Source organism: Ammospiza nelsoni, chromosome 13, assembly GCF_027579445.1.
Source record: "Ammospiza nelsoni isolate bAmmNel1 chromosome 13, bAmmNel1.pri, whole genome shotgun sequence".
Taxonomy (NCBI): Eukaryota; Metazoa; Chordata; class Aves; order Passeriformes; family Passerellidae; genus Ammospiza; species Ammospiza nelsoni.
This window is the reverse complement of record NC_080645.1, coordinates 20,476,679-20,497,984: the sequence shown is the minus strand read 5'-3', so window position 1 is coordinate 20,497,984 and position 21,306 is coordinate 20,476,679. Positions and strand designations below refer to the sequence as shown.

At 43.1% G+C, this 21,306-nt stretch overlaps 1 protein-coding gene across 2 annotated transcripts in view; it reads right to left on the bottom strand.

The window, feature by feature from the left end:
• The window catches only part of BANP (BTG3 associated nuclear protein), a 109,543-nt gene that overhangs the window by 50,817 nt on the left and 37,420 nt on the right, over positions 1–21,306 (bottom strand). For both annotated transcript variants that reach the window (XM_059481418.1, XM_059481419.1), the window contains exons 7-9: positions 20,787–21,026; positions 8,251–8,418; positions 2,013–2,143 (exon numbers count right to left, since the gene is read on the bottom strand). In XM_059481418.1, coding sequence (XP_059337401.1) covers positions 2,013–2,143; positions 8,251–8,418; positions 20,787–21,026 — 539 coding nt within the window. The remainder of the gene's footprint in view (positions 1–2,012; positions 2,144–8,250; positions 8,419–20,786; positions 21,027–21,306) is intronic.

The following is a 21,306-nucleotide window of genomic DNA, read 5'->3' as shown; positions in this document are numbered from 1 at the left end:
TAACAATGCAAAGTGCACCTGTACTGCCCCAGCTCTGCAAGGAAATAAAAACAGAGCGACTTGGAGCAAAGACTGGGTCGTTCCCACTTCAGGGGAAGGAAAACAGGAGGAATAATAATAGTAGTAGTAGTAGTAGTAGTAATAATAATAATAATAATAATAATAGTAGTAGTAACAATAGTAATAATAGTAATAGCAATAATAGCAATAGTAACAATAACAATAATAACAATAATAATGATAATGATAATAATAATAATAGTAGTAGTAGTAGTAGTAGTAGTAGAAGAAGAGTTTTTTGAAACCACAACTTCTAACAAGTGTATTTTTCTATTGCCTTTTTGACTGGCACACAAAGCCTGGGCTTGACTTGCTTTGTTGACTGAAACTTTAATTCAATTTAAATATCTGGAAAATTCAGTTTTAAAACGGATATATCAACAGTAAATAAAATAAAATAAGTATCTCCAAGCGTGAGGTTTCCAATCTCATTTTCCACCTATTTTTGCTCATTCTGGAGCACAGACCACACCAAGGACTCAGTTGCTGGGATCTGGCAGGAAATCATTAATTTGAGCAATTCCCCTGATTTATATTGGTGAGAATCTGCCCTGATGGTTTTAATCCTGGAATATTTGGAATTGCTGCCCATTCCCACCACTCTCCTGGTCCCATCTGCAAGGAGAAGAGTGGCTGGAATTCCTTGTGCATCCTGCCCAGCCCAGCCACTGTGATTTACCTGAGGGGAGATTGGATTCTAAATAACCTCCTGGAGGTTTTATAAAGCTTTGTGTTCATTTTAATATGCCTGCATGAGATGAAAGATAATCATTTGGAATTCTGTCAAAGGCCCCTCTGATTTTATAACACAAGAACAATTGCCTGTGATTTTCAAAGACACACAGATCCCTCTATTTCCTACAGTTTCATTTCCTTTGGAAGGAAACTGCCTATTTATAGGGAGAAAAGCCACACTGAAAGTGTCCCTCTGACAATAGGGGCTGCAGAGAAAATTATAGCACTGCCCAGCCCAGGGGGAGATTAAAATCACTTTCCCTCCTTCACATCAAACTCTCAGTGCTCCCAGGAAAAAGATGGAATGTTTAAAGATCCATTTATAGCAGGTTTTTCCCTGGATTCTACAATTTGAAGGATAATTAATATATCCAGGTTTTTTAATGAGGGAAGTTTTTATCACTTCCATCTATAAACAAACTATCTGTTCTATTAGTCACATATTTCATGTAATTTTCCTTGCTATCTTGTCTTTCAAGAATTAAAAAGTACTTTTCAGTTATCAATTAAATCTCACCCACAGATCCATAGGAAAATCCACTTTTAAAATCTGCATGGGATTCAAAAGACAAAGAAATTCCCAGGATAACATTGAAAAGTTCTGGCAAAAGTGAAGTGGAAAAGGAAGATTTCCACCCAGTTCCTGCACAAAGAGAATTATTTCACTGAGGACGCCTCTTAAAAAGAATTTGAATTTCAAACAATCCTTGTAGTGCCCTGTGGGACACAAGAATTAAAGTGAAGGTGGTTTTTTTTCACAGAACACTAAAACCACAGATAAAAACCATCAGGCCTGAGTGCTGGTGGGAGTGTCAGGCTTTAAAAATGTCAATATTTAGAACTTTCACTGATAGACACAGAGCTCAACAAACACACATGGGAAGAACTCATCTCCCAGATGTCCAAAAGTGCCTGTGAATGCAGTTTTACAGAAAAAACAAATAAATAGATGTGATTTTGTTGTGGAAGCACACCAGAAGTATAAATCACTAAGCAAACACAGCCAGGAACAGGCTGATAATTCTCTATATAACAACCAGAGTGCGTTGATTGTGTGAGGAAATCCTGCATGGAATTTTTTTGTCAAATAACTCTAATTTTTTTTATTTTTTTTTCTATAAGCTTGCAGGATTTGTTTTCTGGACACCTTAGGTTGTGGTTTCCCCCCAGCATCCCCCTGCAGCTGGAGCAGGGATGAAGGAAAGGTGAGCACATACTACTTGCACTTGTCCATCCTCCCCGATCTGGTGGATCTGGACCTGCTGGGCGTTGGCCAGGGCGTAGTGCAGGGCCTGGGGCTGGTTCTGCTGCAGCTCACTGGAGGCTGACACCGAGCTCTGCGACCCCTCTGCAGGAAGAGAGACCAAATTCCGATTTATGGCGCGTGCAGCATCCCCCAAAGTGCTCCTAAAACCCCACAGCAATCAAATCCAGTCTCTGGAATTCACTGTGCATGAGGGAGGTTTGCTACAAACCCACAGAATTCCAGCTGGGAGAGCTCCTGCTTAAAAAAACAAAAAGCACATTTTGGGGTCTAAATCCCAGATTCTGCAGCTGGAAAAGTCCCATCAGAACAAAACCACAGAGGTTTCCTGAGCAATTCAATTCTTTTGGTCACCCAAGAACAATTTCTGCCACCATCACCCCAAGAACACCTTTAAAAACCCATCCTGCCTATTGTGAGAAATGAAATTAATATTATAATTATTTATAATTATAATAGAAATAATGATGATAATTTGTATTTAATTATAATATATCATTAATATAATATTCATTTTTAATATTATTACTTATTCATTATATTTACTAATTATTCTTTATTATAATTAGTAAATTGTATTATTATAAATAATATAGATAATTATAATAATTATACATTATTATTATTTATTATTAATAATAAGTAATGTATTAGTTATATATTATTTTATATATTATATGTCATATTCCCATTATTTATAATGATAAAATAAATTTATCATTATAAATAATGGGAATCACCCAATTGTTTTCCAAGATCCATCCCCTACAATTCACACTGACACACGTGAGGTCTGGAATTGTATTTTTGAACCTCAAAATGACAGGTGGATTTCTTGATTTATTAAATTTAAACACAACTCACACTGCAGAGTGGAAATGCCCCTGAAAAGGGAATGTTAAACATAAAAAATGAGAGTTATCTTCATGTAACAGGGACAAAAACCACCAGGAAAACCTCAGTGGGATTTCCAGAGGGTAAAAACTTGTAATGGACACATCATAGATCCATTCTGAGGTTTTCCAGCTGCAGGGAAAGATTCTTCTAAATAGAAGAGGCAAAAGGCAAGTAAAAATGACAGAAACCATTAATTTTTAATATCTCTACTAAATACTCCAAGATTTATTCTGCAAACACACTGTTAGTTCTGCCGGAATGAGTTTTATTCACTCAAATATTTTAATGGGAATGTTCTTTAATAAAATCAGCCATTTAAGGGGCTTTTTCCCCCTCCTGTCTGCAAATGTTTGGGCACGAAGATAATTTTGAGGTTTAGTTCTGAGCATGGGAACTGGGAGCTCCAAACCACCAAGTTAATATTTATTTATTTGTTGAAAAGTTGGGTTGGTTGACAATTCAGGCAGCTCTGATTCTGTGAACGAGCTGGAACACAGAATTCCAGCCACAAATTTCCACAGGAACCGAGGGAAACACAACAAATCCAATTTTTTTCTGCCTGTTGGGCACACCTTTAATCCCTCACATCTCAGCAGGTAACTGCAGAGCTTTTATAATTCCTTAAATGCAGCCTTGGTGCTCCCTGGGCAATTCCAGCTTCTCCTGCTCTGGTGTAGAGTGAAATTTGCTGCATGGAATTCCAGGTGGGACTGAGGAATCCCAACTGGCTGAAAAGTGCTGAATATTGCAGAAAAACTGCCCAAACCAAATGAAAATGGCTTTTTTTTAACCAAATAAATGATAAATGGCATTTATTGACCAAATAAAAATGGGATTTTTCCAGCTGGGATACCATTGGATTTGTCATGGGCACTGGAGGGAATAGATATCCTGGGAAAATCCTTTCCTGAATCTCTTTCACTTTTTCACCCATTTCCATTAATCTATTCCTAATATTTGATGCAATTCACTTCTCTAGTTTTTTTTTTTAATTTACAAATAGCATTTTGCTGGGATGACTGAGAAAATCCACTGCTATCATCTGCTCCTTCAGGGCTCCCAGCTCAGAATTTTGTGGAACAAATTCCCACAGGATTCTGAGGAACAAATTTCCTCAGGATTCTGAGAAACAAATTCCCTCAGGATTTTGAGGAAGCAATTCCCTCAGGATTCTGAAGAACAAATTCCCTCAGGATTTTGAGGAAGCAATTCCCTCAGGATTTTGAGAAACAAATTCCCTCAGGATTTTGAAGGACAAATTCCCTCAGGATTTTGAAGGATAATTTCTTGGTCTTTCCTTTGTGTTTCCCAGTTTTTACCTGTGGAATTCAACTGAGCTAAATTACAACTCAACCTCAGCCAAACCACAGAGTGCAAATACAGAATCCTTCACTTATAATATTTATTTTCTGATTAAGTTACGTGATAAAAGATTATCAAAGAAGTAAAACCTACAGCAGAGAAATCTTTATTTTATATATATTTATGATATTCACATATTGAAATGCATTTTTAACTGTAAGGCCCAACAGTTTTGATTTTTAAGTCATTTTTGACTTCAGAGGACAGAAATTATTGTGCTTTTTGAAGGTGCATGAGGAACCACAGCCTGGATGGAATCACCTTGCACCTCTCCCATGGTCACCTATAAATGGATTTAAATTTGGCTTCACTGCAACAACTGAAATTGGGGGTTTTTTTGCTCTATTTTGTTGGATTTTTTGGGTGGTTTTTTTTCTCTCTTAGGAAGAAAGAAGAGAGAGGATTCAGGCACATCTGAAAACAAAACATCCTTTCTGAGTCCTGTTTCCCCCCTCTTCATCTCAGAGCAGACAAAGGGAATATTTATCCACTTTTATAAACATTCCCCACTACAAACAAACCCAGCCATGAGGAGCAGAGCCAGCCTGGGGAGAGGAGCTGTCAGCAGGGAGAAACCCCTGGAAACCATCGAGCCTCACTTTTCCAGCTGGGATTCTGGAGAATCCCTGGCAGGAGGAGCCACAGCTGAATTCCAGAATTTTCCACGAGCTCCCAAGGGACAGCTGGGACATGAACCCTGCAGAGCATTCCCAAAGAACCTTCAAGGATACATGGGGTTAATTCTCAGCTAGAATCACTTTTTAGGGCAGAATCTTTGGTGTTTTCTAATCTGTTCCTATTTATCTGTTGAGGATTTTCACCTTTATGGAATCATGGAATGGTTAAGGGTGGAAAAGACCTTTAAGATCATGAGATTCAACACCACCACCATGGTCACCACCCACTACATCCCCAGGTGCCACATCCATGGGATTTTGGACACTTCCAGGGATGAAGACTCCACACTGCTCTGGAACAAACTATTCCAATGCTGGACAATCCTTTCCATGAAGGAATTTTTCCTAATTCCAACCTAAACTTCTCCTGGTGCAACTTTAAGGACATCTCCTCTCATCCTGCCCCTTGTTCCCTGGGAGAAGGGACAGATTCCACAGCAGGAGGGATTCCCACTCAGGAATTCTGGATTTCAAAGTGGTTTTCCAGCTCCACCCTCAGAGCTCTCCTCACAGACAGGGATGAATCTCCTCATTGCAGCCCCAGCAAGGGAAGGGTGGATGGATTAACCATCCCCACACCCAAAAAAAGCAGGGAAAAACCATTCCAGAACAATGGAAATAAAGCTGTAAACCATCACCTCCCCCTGCCTCAGCCCCACTTGTGTGGAACAGCTTTGAAGATTTGGCTGCACATCCAGTTTTTAATGTGACACCTCAGCATAGGCCTAAATCTACACAGAAATCCCAATGTCAGGGAACTAATTAAAAATTCCAACATGGAAAATTGTGATAACAGCTTGAACAATCTGAAGAGAAATGAAAAGAAAGGAAGAAGGCACTTTTCAATTAATCCTCCTCCCAAACCCCTCATTCCCTGCACAGACTCCAACCCTTTGCAAAGGAATATCCAGTGAAATTATCACGGCAGCCACATGGATGTCTCTGCTTGGGAAAAAACATGGGGAAAACACACCTAGGTACTGAAATGTTGGCTCCAGGAGCAGAGCAAAGCACAGCAATCAACACCTCCTTTCCAAAAAAAGGCAATGGATTCAAGCAAACAGCCAGGGAAAATCAAGAAAACCAACTTCCGCCTGAATTTAACAGTCAGTTAAGTGCAAAAAAATCTTAATTAACATCTCTGGGGGTGAAGGACAAAGCAAATCCATCTGTGTTTTCCCAGCAGGCTCCCCAGACATGACTTTCCCTGCAGGTTGATGCCTTGCAGGGTTTGTGGGCTCAGCCTCCTGCTTTGCTGTCGTTTCCAGAGTTAATTTTGCCATGTGATGAGCACAGCAGAGAGGAAATCTGCTGTCACTTTTCACCACGCTCCAATCAAAGCCACGTGCTCCAGGAACTGTTAATCCCAAGCAGGAAAAGCCTCAAAGCTTTGGCATTTCCAACAAGTGCAAGAGGAGTGAGTTTAAACAACAATCCTGTTGTGATGCAAATAATCCAAAATTCTTAATTGTGCGTGCAATAATTCATGAAGAAAATTTGAAATCCCAAATAAATGAGGTGAGAAGTGGCCTCTGGAGATGATCTAACCCAATGTCCTTCCTCAAACCATGGGCAACCAGAACTGGTGGCTTTGGGCTGCACCCAGGTGGATTTTGATGTCTCCAGGGATGGTGACAAATTCTTAATGTGCTCAGTCATCCCAAAATTCCTCAGGGCCAGGAAAACAAAAGTAAGGGCACAGCTGAGTGAACTTCAGGATGCCATATTTATTTATTTATTTTAAATTAGGCAAATTAATTGCTGCTAAAAACAACTCTGAAAATCCCAGTCCTCCCATTCACAGGGAAGGGTTTCCACCACTGCAGTGCCAGGATTTGGGAATACCTCAGGAAGTGAAGCTGGATGGGGCTGGGAGCACCCTGGGATGGTAGAAGGGTCCCTGGAATGGGATGAGCTTTAATTAAGGCCCTTCCCACCCAAAGCAGCTGGAATCCCATGGGACAACCACACCAAGGAACCAACCCAAACTGATGATCCCACAGCCTTCAGGAGACAGGAACCCACTGACTCTGAGTTTTACATCTCTGCAGGTGCCTCCAAACCTCCAAAACAGACTGGAGATGAATAATTGGAATAATAAATCTCAACAGCACTCAAGGAGTACAGGCTAATGAGCACAGGCTGTAATATCCACCTACTGCTGCCTTTTCACCCCGAAATACTGATTGCTGAAAGACTGAAAGCAAAAATCCCATCAACATAGAGGGCTTATGGTTATCATTACATTGATTAGTTGTTTTAATTTGAGATTTTTGGATGGGATTCCCTGTTCCAGCACATAAAATTTTCCATTGAAAGCAGATTTTGTCATTCTTTGCATGAGATACAGTGGTTAGTGTTAACATGCAACCAAAAATTTTATGCAGGCAAATGAACTGACTTCCTTTTCTTTGGGCTGCCTTCCAAAGCCCTGGTTTTAATATCTAATGTACAAAAGTCCCAGAACACTGCTTTATATTAAAAGCATGAGCCAGAAATGTCCTCAGAGAACACTCCTGAGGTCAGGATTTTGCATTTGTTATCCAGGCCTCCGTACCTAGATGGAAATATGGAATCACCTACAGCACATTTCATGTCTGCAGAGGAAAACACTTCAGGAACAGCATTTAGCACGTCCCACTGAATGGTGTGAACACACTGGGAAGGATTTAGTCACTTGATTCCTCCTAGGAACAACAACTGCAAAGATATTTGGACTTTCTCCTCAAAGAACTGAGCGTGGTAAAAATACAAAATTCCAGCACAAAGCTGCAGGAGCTGAAGCCATAGGGGTGGACAGAAAGCAGGGCTGGGTGGGATTTTGGGAATTAATTGTTCCCTGTGAGGGTGGGGAGGCTCCCAGAGCAGCTGTGGCTGTCCCTGGATCCCTGAAGTGCCCAAGGCCAGGCTGGAATAACCTGGGACAGTGGAAGGTGTCAGGGGTGGAATTAGATGAACTTCAAGGTCCTTTCCACCCAAATCATTGCAGGATTCCACACTCTCAGCACCTCAGCAAAGCCAGGCAGCCAAACTAAAATTCATCTTGGACACCAAGAGGGATTTATGAGGCTGGAATAACCTGGGAAAATGGAAGGTGTCCCTGCCCATGGCAGGGGTGGAATTAGATGATTTCAAGGTCCCTTCCGCCCAAACCATCGCAGGATCCCACACTCTCAGCAAAGCCAGGCAGCCAAACTAAAATTCACCTTGGAAACCAAGAGGGATTTCTGATTGGGGGCAAGGTTTGGCTTGTACCTGAGCCACTGTAGGAGGAGGATGAGGGGGTTCTCCTGGAGAAGCTTTTCACAGCCAGGCTCTGGCCTCTCTGCTTCCTCCTCCAGGCTGTCCTGCACTTGGAGTCGATGCTCTGCTTGATGCGGTACCAGTCCGACTCTGTGATGCCAAACTTGTAAAACAGGTGGCCTGGAATGGAGGAAAAAGAAAAAATTGCAAAAATACAGCAGAATATAGCATAGAAATGCCTTAGAAATGCCATAGAGTAAGAGAGACACTGAGAGATGGAAATAGAAACAAGTTTCAAAGGATGGCTTTACAGAAAAGACTGGATACTTTGGAGAAATAAAATTATGAAAGATGCACTGTAGTAGGACCCACAAGGGTTAATTTTAGATTATTGGCTTTAAGGCTTCTCATTTTGATGGTGTGAATTATAACAGCTGTATTGTCTCACCCTTCTCAAGAGACTGAAAATGGAATAAAAGTTTAAGCACCTCTCAGCTGCCTCATGTCTAGCTCAGAAAGGGCTTAATTTGACAATAATAATCAACACAAACTTGTATTTTCCAGAAAACAGAGAGGACACACACAGTCCCACACAACAGGCTCTGCACCTGCAAAGAGCCCCAAAGCTGAGCAGTTACAGGACTTCTTCAACAAACCTTTTTCCCAAAAGTCAGTGATTGTTCACCTGCACAGTTCTGGGTGTAAAAATGCCAGGAATTTTAAAAGTGTGAAACGTGCATGGAATTTTATCAGCTGCACTGGGGTCTGTGGAAGCTGCACTGTTACAAACCAAGAGGAGGATCCAGCACTGCAAAGGCAAAGCTGGAGCAGGGATTACTCCTCACTGACAGTACCCCTCAATAAGTCTGACTACAAAACTGACTCCTGCTGAAGAAGGAAAATGCAGAAAATTCCATATAGAAAAAAAAAAAATCAACTCTTTTAAAGCTCAGTGCAAAATGGACCCAAATTCAGTAAAAACCAGAGCCCAAAAGGAGGATCCCCTCACAGCTGCTCCTAGAATTCAGGCACTTCAGGAGCCTCAGGATGAACTCTGCAGCCCCTGGTGCTGAGCTGCCAAAGTGTTCCATGAACAAGGTGAGGAGTGGCTTTAAAGCTGGGAATTTCACTGGGAATGCCGTGCAGTGTCAGCTTGAATTATTCCACACTTTCATTGCAGCTTTTGAGGGGTTTGGATGTTCCTAAAGCACCAACACTGGAGAGCAAAAAACTTCAAGCCCTCACGGAAAAAAATCCCCTGAAAAATCCATTATTTGCCCATCTGAAATAGAGGGAGATGGATTTTTACATGGACAGGACAAGGGGAATGGCTTCAAACTGACAAAGATAAGGGGTAGGGGGGATTTTGGGAAGGAATTGTTCCCTGTGAGGGTGGAGAGGGGCTGGGCTGGAATTCCCAGAGCAGCTGTGGCTGCCCCTGATCCCTGGCAGTGCCCAAGGCCAGGCTGGGACAGAGCAGGTGCCTCTGCCCATTAAATGAACTTTAAGGTCCTTCCCACCCAAACCATCCCAGGATTCTCTGATCCAAACCCCCTAAACCCAACCAGAGCTCCCTGAACATTCAATATGTTAATACTCTCAAAATTCAGAGGTGCAACAGTGAACAAGCCAGGGCTGCCAGAGATGCTTTTACTCCACAGGGCAAGGCTTCAAGAATCTCTAAAATTCTCATTTTCCTTTCCCTACCCTGCAAAGTAAAATAATCTTTTCCACTTACTGGGCTTTCCATCTTCCTCTCAGATGGGCTCCTAATCCTGTGAAGGACTTGCCTAAGCTGTTGTATATAGAACCTAAAGAACAGGATATGGGCTGCTCCTGCAAGACAAACGATTTGAAGCCTGGAGCCACAAAATTCCAGGTTTGCACAAACTAAAAGCTCCACAGCTTCCTCTGCATTACAAATGAGCCCAGAGTCCTCAAAGCCTGAAATCTGCAGGCTCTAACAGAGCCAAGTGGAGAAGTGGATCTCTTGTGGCATCATTTTTTAAAATAAAATTTATTTTTTCAATGTTTTTATTATTTTTTGTAGGAGCAAATTGAAATAAAGGAGAGAATACACAGGAAGAAAACACAGGACCCCAAAATCTACTTCAAAAGTGCTTTGAAGTCCCCCAAAATTTCTCATTTCTAAGTGACAGCAAGAACACAGAGAAGTTTACAGCCCTGTGTGGTGTCTCCAAACTGGGAAAGGAGAAAAATGGGCTGAAATTCCAATTTGCTGCTGTGCAGGGTTCCTTTCCATGGGTGTCAGCAAAAGCAGAGCACAGAATGAATTTCAGATGGAAAATCTGCGCAGTCACTGTCGCAATCTAAAACGCTGTTTTACAACCAGGTCCTGAGCAAGACATTTCCTACCAGGAAAAATCACAACCTAAAGGCACTGGAGGAGTTTTTAAGGGGATAAAAAGTTCCCAGTGGCATTAAAAAGATGATTTACCTGCAGGAGAGAGAGAAATCCCCCAAATTGTGCACACAATAGCAGAGTGGAGTGCGCTGAGTGCTCCCTATCCACAAATAACTGCAGGCAGGAGAGCCCCCAGCATGTCCCAATCCCAACCCACCCAAAATCAGGATATTGGAAATGAGACCTCTCACTTGGGGAAATCCAGAGGAGAGAAAAGGCAGGAAAGCTCCAGGGAGAAGGGATTTGAGGGGTTTTTGGATCATTTACTCTCCAAAGCTGCATCAAACATTGATATTTTACACAGCACAGCATCCACGAGCCACAGAACAGCACAGAAAAATCCGGGCAGGAATATAAATCAGCACTTGGACCAAAAGACAATGATTTGGAAGATGGATGCCCATAAAAGAAGAGTAAAGTACAGGATTTAGATAATTTAAGACTGGCTGAGTGTGTTTTTAGTGATCTTTTCATGAATGGTGCCTCAAAAAAGAAAAAAAGTCCTTATTTTAAAACAATAAAAACCCAAGTTTGCTTTTTTGGGGGGAGGAATCTCATTTCCTGAAGGAAGCTTTCCATAAAAAACACACCAGAGACTTAAAAATAGTTCAGTGATTTCATAAATTGCAGGAGTTGGGGTGATTTATACAGACAGAGAGATCCTGGCTGCAGTTGGGAGACAAAAAGGGCTGCAAAGAGAATTCAGGAGCCACAGGGGAGAAAAGAGGAAATCAAGGATCAACATTCCAATCTGAGCAAGGAAAAGCTCAGGAAGAAGGCAAAAATCAGGAAAATTCGAGTCAGCTTTAAAAGGCAACAGGTGCAGCAGGGATCAGAGACAGGGAGAGAGCTGGGGGAGTTCAATTAAAATGAAAAAGAGCAACACAAGCAGGTCTGAAATAAATCTTTCTGTGGTTTTGAAAGGAAATAAAAAATAGGGGAAAAAACCCTTGGGAATACAAAGATTTGATTTGGTACAAACACAGAGGAGGTGTCTGAAATGATTCAACACTCCCAAATTTTTGGAGCATCTGCTGTACAAAATAAAGAGAAAAAGGGTTGGAGCTTGCTAAAAACAAGAATTAATTATAAACTAAGAAAATCCCAGGCAAACCATGTTCCTGAGGAAGTAATCCTCTCTTTCTGGAAGGTCAGAAGTCAAGGAGCAAAAGACAAAACAATCCCCACAGAAAATGAAACTGTAAAGAAATCTAATTAAGAACAAATTGAGGAGGAAGAGATCAAAACCAGACATGAAATATTCCATCCTCATCCCACATTCAGAACCAGCTCCTAAAAATCAAATTCTATGGCAGGAGTTTCATTTGCACACCCTGAGTTCCTGCTGCTCCTCATTCTCCAGGAATCACAGATTTCCTTGGAAATTTCTGAGGTAAATCAGTATTTTCATGCACTTGGCAGAGTTAGGCTGAGGTGGTCCAGAAATTCCTGCTGGTTTTGGTGCATTTGGAAAGATTTGGGAAAGTGCATCACAGAATCCAACAGCCATGTATAAAATACAAACATATTTCTATTAATACAGAATCCAAGCAGATTTAGGTCACTGCTCCTTTACTTTCCAATTCCCTCTAATTTTTCAAACCCAAAGAAAAGCACCAGGATGGGGAATTCATCTTGAAGTGATGGACAGAATCCTTTTAAATTGACAGGAACATGATGGATCCTACAAGAAACAAAAGGCTCCTGCCTGCTCAGAGGAGAAGGGGCTGATTTTTTGGGGCTTTGGCACCCCAAATTCATTTTTTCTGAGCAGGGTCACACATTTGGAGTCTCTTTGATTAAACCAAGAGCACATGACAGCAAAATCTGCTGCTCCAAACACGGAGGGAGCAGAGGAAAAGCTGAAGCACCTCTGGAATTCCTCCTTGAGCCTTCAGGCTTTGATTCTGCAAAGCTGATGCAGGGCTTGCCCTGCCCATATTGAAACCATTGGAATTGTTTACTCCTCTGACAGCTGGGGGATGATCTCCACAGCTGAGAGCCTCTTCCCCCTGCTCAGACTGGGATGTTCAGGTTTGGGATGCACGAGGGGAGGGATGCCAGAGCTTTGGAGGCTCCTCCAGTGTCACACGGCTGGAAAATCCATCCTGGCACCAAAAATTCCCTTTCCAGGACATTGCTCTGATCCACAACGTCCAAAGAGAGACAGGAGGAGCTGCTGGGGGAGAGGGGGGAGGGAAGGCAAACTCAGCTACCAAGTCATTAACTCTGTTCATTAATATTTATTTAGGATATTTATCTGAATAGTTCATCTTTAACAAGTCACAGATTCAGAGGAGACATGAAAATTTAAGTTATATTAAATGCCTTTGTTCTTCAAATTAAAAGAACCCTACCAGAAGTTTTAAAAATGAAAAATTAATGTTAATTGGGATCTAGAGTCTCCAAATTCCACCAAGGGATCCTGTTCCAGAGCAGGAGAGCTCCTCCACTCAGTCACACCTCAGCACCTCTCTGGAAGAGCAGCCAGGCCATTTTTACCTATTTTACAGCAAGCAGAACCTGGTTTATTCTGATTTATGGAAGGAGCCATCAGCATTCAAACATTGCCATCTAGTGGGGTGTCAAATTCCCAGTGTGGCAGGAAAAGATGGATTTTTATCTGCTCCTGGTTTGCTCCGTCCCAACTCCCCACAGGACACAGAGAGTGCTCTGAAACATTCTGGAGCTGCAGGAGCAGGGAGAGGCTGGGGTGAATGAAATAATTCATCCCTGGATAATTAACTAATCCCTGCAGGAACAGAATATTTGTGAAGTTCCTGGAATTCCACGTGTTACAGAATTCCTAGAGGGATCCTTCAATCCCTTTCCTGATGGTGACAGAACATCCACAGCTGTTTAATAACCTGAGTAAAATTATTAACAATTAATCAACCCCTACAAGAAAATAATTCTGGACCAAAGTACAATTATTATAAATTAATCTATCAACCCCTACAAGAAAATAATTCTGGACCAAAGTACAATTATTATAAATTAATCAATCAACCCCTACAAGAAAATAATTCTGCACCAAAGGGTTTATAACCTGAAAAGAGCAAACTCTTCCTGTTCTCTGCTCCAGGTCCCCAGTTACACCAGAGTGATGACACTGGACAAATGGCATTTGCTTCTAGTTTTTTCCATCACAAAAAATCTTACATTTATTCCTATTTTGTCTCCCATTTTTAAAAGAGAAGACAACAGCTTCAGCAGAAACCTTCCCAAAGAGCCCAACTTCAGACTTGCCCTTTAGCTCTTTCCACAGCCCTGAAAGAGCCCTGGCAAAGCCATTTTTGTGTGCCCAGGCTCAGCACTCTGCTCCTGCCTGTGCAGACCTGCTCACTCCAGCACGTACTCCAACCAAGCCTGGCCAAAAGGGAGAAGCGCTGAGAGATGGAAGGAGTGTGCAAACAGATGGTCCAAGTGACCTCATACATTCATTTTTCTGGTTTCTGCAGAGCCCAGCACTCACCAGAGCCTGACAGCACATCACACACGGTGCAGTTACAGCAGCGGGGACTGACAGCCCCACCACGGCTTTGCCAAGAACGGAAAATTGAATTTCTCACTTTTCTAACACAAAGACAACAAGAGGAGTGTGAGGAGGAGAGAGAAAACGCACAATTTATTTTCTTTCCCCAAAATTGCTGCTTTTTTTTTTCAGTTTATTAACAGGGCTTGGCCAGGAAAATAATTGAAATCAAGAGAAGTGCCCAGGAAAGAAGCAAACTGCAGGCAGCAGCGAGTTCCAGCTGAAAGTAGGGCCAGCACTGATGCCATGGATGAGAACTGTGGGGCTGAGATAAACTCAATGGGTTCTCCCATTATCTTCTTGCCTGGCCTCAAACGAGGTTATCAGTGCCCTGCATGTGGCAGCATTTAATTGATTCACAAAGCAGCAGCTCTGTGGAGCTGGAGCCAGGCTCGTGCAGCTCTGAGGGACACAAGTGTGTGAGAGCAGCAGCAGCACGAGGCCAACAGAAATTAAAGCTCTTCAGACAGGAGAAAAGCCCAGCAGAAAGGATTTCTTTCACTTCTTGCTTTTTAAAGATGTGCTGAACTCTCAGACTCTGCTCCTGACGAGGAGAGAGCTCCACAGCTCTGCAGCCTCTCTGGTTGTGTCCCCAGCAGGTGACACCACTGGTGACCTTCTCAACAGAGCCAGCCCAGCTGCAGGGGGAGCAGAGCCCCTGGCAAGGCTCAGAGCCCAGGCTGTGACAGCACAGAGCTGAGCAGGACCTGCACAATTCCCCCAGTTCCACCCCAAAGGGAACCTGTCCCACCCTGAGCCATGCTGAGGAGCACAGAGCTGAGCAGGACCTGCACAATTCCCCCAGTTCCACCCCAAAGGGAACCTGTCCCACCCTGAGCCATGCTGAGGAGCACAGAGCTGAGCAGGACCTGCACAATTCCCCCAGTTCCACCCCAAAGGGAACCTGTCCCACACCCTGAGCCATGCTGAGGAGCAGGAGTGTCCCACGGGGTGCCTGAGCACCTGGAGCAGTGCAGGGTGTCCTGGAAGGACAGACTCCAGTCCCTCCCAAAGCAAACAGTGCCAGGGTGCTGTGATAACACCACAGAACAGCCTGCAGCCACTCTGTGTTTCCCAAGAACTGCAGCCCGTGGTGTTTAACACCGGGAGAAGAAAATGTTGGCACAAAGGATTTCCAGGGACCACAGGATTAGCTCATCCAGCAGACACAAACCACAGGACTCCTGTTCAGGCTCCCAGGGCTGGGCAGAGGAGCTCTTGTCCTACAGCCTGAGGGACCCTGGGCTGGGGCCAGCAGCTCAGGGATGCTCAGGAAATTGCTGGGATGAGCTCTGCCACTGCCCCAAGCCTCCAGAGCATCCATGGCTGATCCTGGGGGACTGAACCAACAATTACCAACATCCCAATCACAGAAATCACCGCTTTCTGCTGCTGATGAAATGTTAAAGACACAGGATAAAATGCCAATTTGGATCATTTTTCCTCAGGCTCTCCAGCAGTCTCCAGATGGAATCCAAGGTTTGGATGCACCTCCGCAAGTGCTGATGTTCAGGATTGTGGCATGTTGGTGTGACACTTTCAAACCATGGGATGTTATTCAATACTCTGACAGCCAGCCATACTCTGAATATTGTGGGATATTCAGAAATGAGACACGAGAAGCTCCAAATTATAAACAGGAAATGAAAGGAAGACAAAATATGCCAAAAAAGCATACAAATATTAGAAAGGAAAGAAGAAAAAGAGGAAAAATTGGTAGAGTTAATAAAAATTCAGTAATAAAAAAGGCTTTTAGAAGTGGGAAAGTGAAAGAATAGAAAATATTGATGATATTCTGTATTTATAGCACATGTCCCAAACTGCAATGTTTGTGTACAGCACCTGAAGGAGACAGAAGCTGGAGAGAAATTATTTCCAGGGCTCTGGAGGGGCAGGACACAAGGGATGGCCTCTCACTGCCAGGGACAGGGTTAGGTGGGATTTTGGGATGGAATCATCCCCTAGGAGGGGTGAAGAGGCCCTGGAATGGATTCACTGAGCAGCTGTGGCTGCCCCTGCATCCCTGGCAGTGCCCAAGGCCAGGCTGGACAGGGCTGGGAGCAGCCTGGGACAGTGGGAGGTGTCCCTGCCATGGCAGGGGGTGGCACTGGATCTTCAAAATACAACTATAAATATACATATAACTATAAATACACATATAACTATAAATATATATATAAATATACAAATAAATATATAAATATAAAATATAACTATAAAGAATTGCTGCACACAGCCCAAACCACTCCAGGATTCCATGATAAACATCTTAAAAAACAGCACCAGCCTGGAGTGTCCCACAAAACATCCTCTGGTGAGAAACATCCGAGCTCAGCTCATCCATGAGAACTTCCTGCCCTTCCTCCAGTATTTCCAAGCAGGATAATCCCCAAGAAGGACAGAAATGTGATCCATTTGTGTTTATCCTGCTGTTATGAAGCTCAGACTCCCCATGAAAAGCTGGAGCAGCAGTGCTGAGCTCCCCACACGTTTCCCAGGCCACCAGAGGCAGCTCCAAGCAGCCTAACCTGTGGGCAGCAATATTTCTATTTCTATTCCTATTCCTATTTCTCTCTCCATACATAAACTCATCCCACTGCCATCAGCTCCACAGCCAAATGTGGTTCCTATTAAGCAGCCGTGTGTGGGCTGCAGCTCCAGAGCTGGTGTGTGGATTTTTGGGAAGCAGAGCCAGTGTTTAATTCCATTTGGCCTCTGCTGTGGACACAAGTCCTTTCAGAGTGTATTAACATCTCTTTCAACTCCTGCAGTAGGAGAAGTGCTCCCATCCCTGCTGCAAGGAATGTTTTATAGAACAGGAGCAGCAAGCTTTGATTTCTTTCTGTGCTGTGTTTTTGTGGCTTAAAAAGTGAAGTTATTTGGCTTTTGAAGCAGAAAATGCATCATTCAGAGTTAAAAATCAGATTTTATCATTAGGTATTCTCAGCTAACACTGTGTTTTATGGTATTTAAAAGACAGGGATGCATTCTGGAGGAAATTAAAGGGAAATGGGAAAATTCACTCTATGAGAGTGGAAGCAGATGGGAAAATTCACCCAAAGTTTTCAGCACAGTTTCCTCCCCTCTGTGAGCACTGCAGGGTTTGGGTGGGGGATTTGAGGGTTTGAGTTGTTTTTTTTTTCTCAGCAACAATCCTGTCCCTAACAAGAGAGTTATTTCCATGTGCATAAACCATTCCCTGAGCAACAGATGCTGTCTGGAGGCAAAATAAGAATTTTGGGGTCCAATAACACAAGGGCACAGGTTCCCCTTAATACAATCCATGAGTTTGGATCTCCTTCCTCCACCCAGACAGAAATTCTGCATTAAATGTGCAGGTTATGATCTTCCATCCTCTTAGAATAATTAACCAGAACTGACAAATAAGTGGGAAAATGAGAGTCTACAAAAACCCATGGGCAGAGCAAGGGGCTTGCACAGAAATAACACACAAAGTTACACACAATAATATATAAAATATGTGTATATATAAATATATATTATAAGCAACTAATCTTATTTTGTTTTCATTTAGTTACTTTGATTATTTTGAAGAATAAGAACTACTGATAAATTTTCTTTTCTAACCTTCTGAAATCCCCCCTCCATTTTTTCCAGCATGCCATGGAAAATCATCTTTTCTATTACACCATTTCTTATAACTGAAAAATTCTGAATTTGGGAATCTGTTTTTTCCAACTTGCTTGTGGAAATTGCTGTAAAATCTCCAAAGAGCTAAACCTGTATTTTCTGTTAGGCAAAGAAAATTACAACTGAGGATGTTCTTGGATTGTATTTCACCAGCAAAAGTCTCCATTTTTAGCAGGGCTGAGGTAATGAGCTATTTAATGACATAGATTGTGTTTAAATCATTCTGGTTTCTTGCCCAAAAGCTCTCCTCAGTACCACTGCCACCCCACAAGCAAATTCCTACCACAAGTGAAAATTTAGACTTCCAAAGATAAACTTTCCTCTCCTCTTGTGGTAAACCCTGTGCAGAGCATCAAGAATTTTTAATAAACACACATCTCTTCATTTTCTATACTTTCTGCATATTACACAAAATACTTTCTCTATTAAATGCAGATTTGCTTGGTGTTTTTCTTATAGGAAAAAAATAAAGATGGAATATCTTGGCACTGACAAACTGCAAGAAACCTGAAACGAAAGGAAAAACAAAATCCTTTCTATTTCCTTGGGCTCCTCTGGCTGTGACTGGCACAGGCTAGGCTGATGACATTGGATTTTTCATTTCTGGTTGAATTAAGTCATCAAAGCATCATTGGCTCAGAGCAGAAGCAAATCCCACTGTGGGGACCAGCCCTGAGGGGGTTCCCATGCCAGGAACACTCAGGTTTGGGGTGATTTTCTGGGAGAACACCTCAGGGATGAAAAGCAGATGTGTGTGCACAGGAAAGGGGGTTTGGGATGGCAGGGATGGAATCATGGCACACACGGACTCTGAGCGTGGGCACAGTCCCATCCTCGAGAGCTGAGTGCTCCACATTCCTCACCAGGCTGCTGAATCCAGCTCCACTCCCACTTAATTACTGCCAGTGATGACACATGAGGTTATTAAGTGAAATCATCATTCCTGGACCACTGTTCTCACTGCTACATTTGCTGCTCCATCAAGTTCTGTGTTTTCTTTGCTGGTTGCCACAGGATTCTTTGTCCTTGCTGGTAGCAGATCAACATTTCACTGCCCAAACCAGACTTCTCTGGCCAGATCCACACAGGCTCTATTTTTTCCAGAAATCCCGAGTTTTTTATGGCCTGGCTCCCAAAAGAAAACAACTCAGCAGCCAAGAGCAGGAAGGAGTGAAGTTGTTTCAGATACCTGGATCCCAAACCAAGCTGATATCACCAAAGTCAGACCCTGATTGCTGCTCATGATCCCCTGCTCTCACATCTGTGCCATTCCAGGCCTTCTCCAGCTGCAGGGATCACTTCCATAATCCAGTATTCTCATGGTCAGAATGCCTCACAGAAATGACACAATCCCCAGCTTGAGCACTGGGTCACATGGACACATTCCTTCCCCATGCTCACACTGGCAAACATCTCATCTTCCTCCACCACCAGTTACAAACTGACCCATGTGATTTGTGCTCTCAGATTTGAGGGATGGGAAAAGAACTGCCTGGGAATTGCTTTAACACTGGTGCAAGATCCATTTCTTAGTTTTTCTAAAAGCTTTTAAGAAAAATCTATGCTTTAATAGCAACATCATTAACACTGATGAGATCAGCAGACAAGAAGGCTTTGGAGATCAGCATTAATTTGCATTATCATCTCTCTTAAAAATACATATTTAATGTGTTTGTAAAAGAAGCCCAAAGTCGCCTTCTTCAGGTAAATAATGAAGCAAAAATTGCCCTAATGCAGCCACCTGAGTGGGTTAGATTTGGTTTTCAATTTCCCCAAAATAGCCTGAAAACCACTGGAAACAGCAGCAGATAAGAGGAACATGATTCCTGCCATCACCAAACACCATTCTTATTTCCTTCCCTGGAACTGTCCCACAGCCACTTCTCCAAACAGCACCCCAAATAATCCCTGACCTCTTCCTAAGCCTTACCTGGAGTTTCAAATTGCCAATTCCATACAAAACTCACCAGTAGGACAAATTATTCCCACTCCAGATCCACTGGTGACTACACAAAATGTGACTACAAAGGATCTGGTAACAAGAGGACCTCCTGGTTTATTAGAATCCAGTTCAAGGATCCCTCCTGGGCCTGCCCAGACAGCCCAACAACCCCAGCCTGTCCCTGGGAACGGTGTCCAAACACTCCTGGAGCTCTGGCAGCCTCAGGGCTGTGCCCATTCCCTGACTGCAGTGTTCAACCACCCCCTGGCAGCAGAAACTTCTCCCAGAGCCCTGGTTGTGCTGGTTTCTTGGAAATAAAGCACAGGGAGCAGACTTGGCTGTCCTCAATGTATTCACTAGCAAATCAGCACAGCAGAACACGATGCTCACGTCCAGATTCCTCTTTTCATTTCAAACCAGTGGCTGTGCCTTTGTTCTACATGAAACCACATTTGATCCCTTTTAAATTAACAAATATCGTGCCTTTAACACAAATAATATCAGTTCACAGCTCCATAACAGCTTAAATAATGCAAAGAGTGGTACACATGGAGCAGACAGAAATCCAACAGCGTCCTGCCATTCCTGTGAACCCAGATTTTATGATCCTGACATTGCCAACTTTTCCCATCACAATCTCAGCAAGTCTTCTGAAAAAACAGACATAAATGGGAAGTCAAAAACTATGGTTCAAGACCATGCTGATCTGAGCACTTGAACAGTATTGAAATTTGTGTTACTAATTATTTCTGCAATATTTACTACACTCACAGCTGGTGATTGCACAGATGTCAGAATTCAGAATAAAAGACTGAGGAATTTCTGGTGAATACCCACCAAGTGAAGTAAACCGGCCTTTTAGGATTTCTTCCTAAAACCTTCTTCATAAACAAAAGCCACCAGAACATCTCACCACGCATCAAACACACTTAAAATCTCATTTAATCCATCCATTTCTGCCTTATCCACACGTCAAACTCCCCGGTTTCACTCACAGCGAATCCCGTAGATCATGAGAGGATCCAGCTGCTTCTTGCCGTGCTTGCCCTGGCCCGAGAGGTTGGAGATGGCCTGGATCTCCCTGTGAAAGAGGTAATCCAGCAGGGTCAGGGCCATCTTCTCGGCCGTGCGGCAGTTGGTGCTGATGTGCAGCATGTCCGCGGGCGTGATGGGGCAGCGCACGCGCATCTCGGGGTTGTTCTCATCGCCCAGCCACGTCCCGTTGGGATAATCCTCTGAAACACACATGGGGACAGCTGGGGTAACCCTCTGAAACACACATGGGGACAGCTGGGGTAACCCTCTGAAACACACATGGGGACAGCTGGGGTAATCCTCCAAAACACACATGGGACAGCTGGGGTAACCCTCTGAAACACACATGGGGACAGCTGGGATAATCCTCCAAAACACACATGGGACAAGGGTAAGCAAGGAGACAGGCTGGGGTAATCCTCTCAAACACACATGCGGAAGGGTGAGCAAGGCTGGGGTAATCCTCTCAAACACACATGG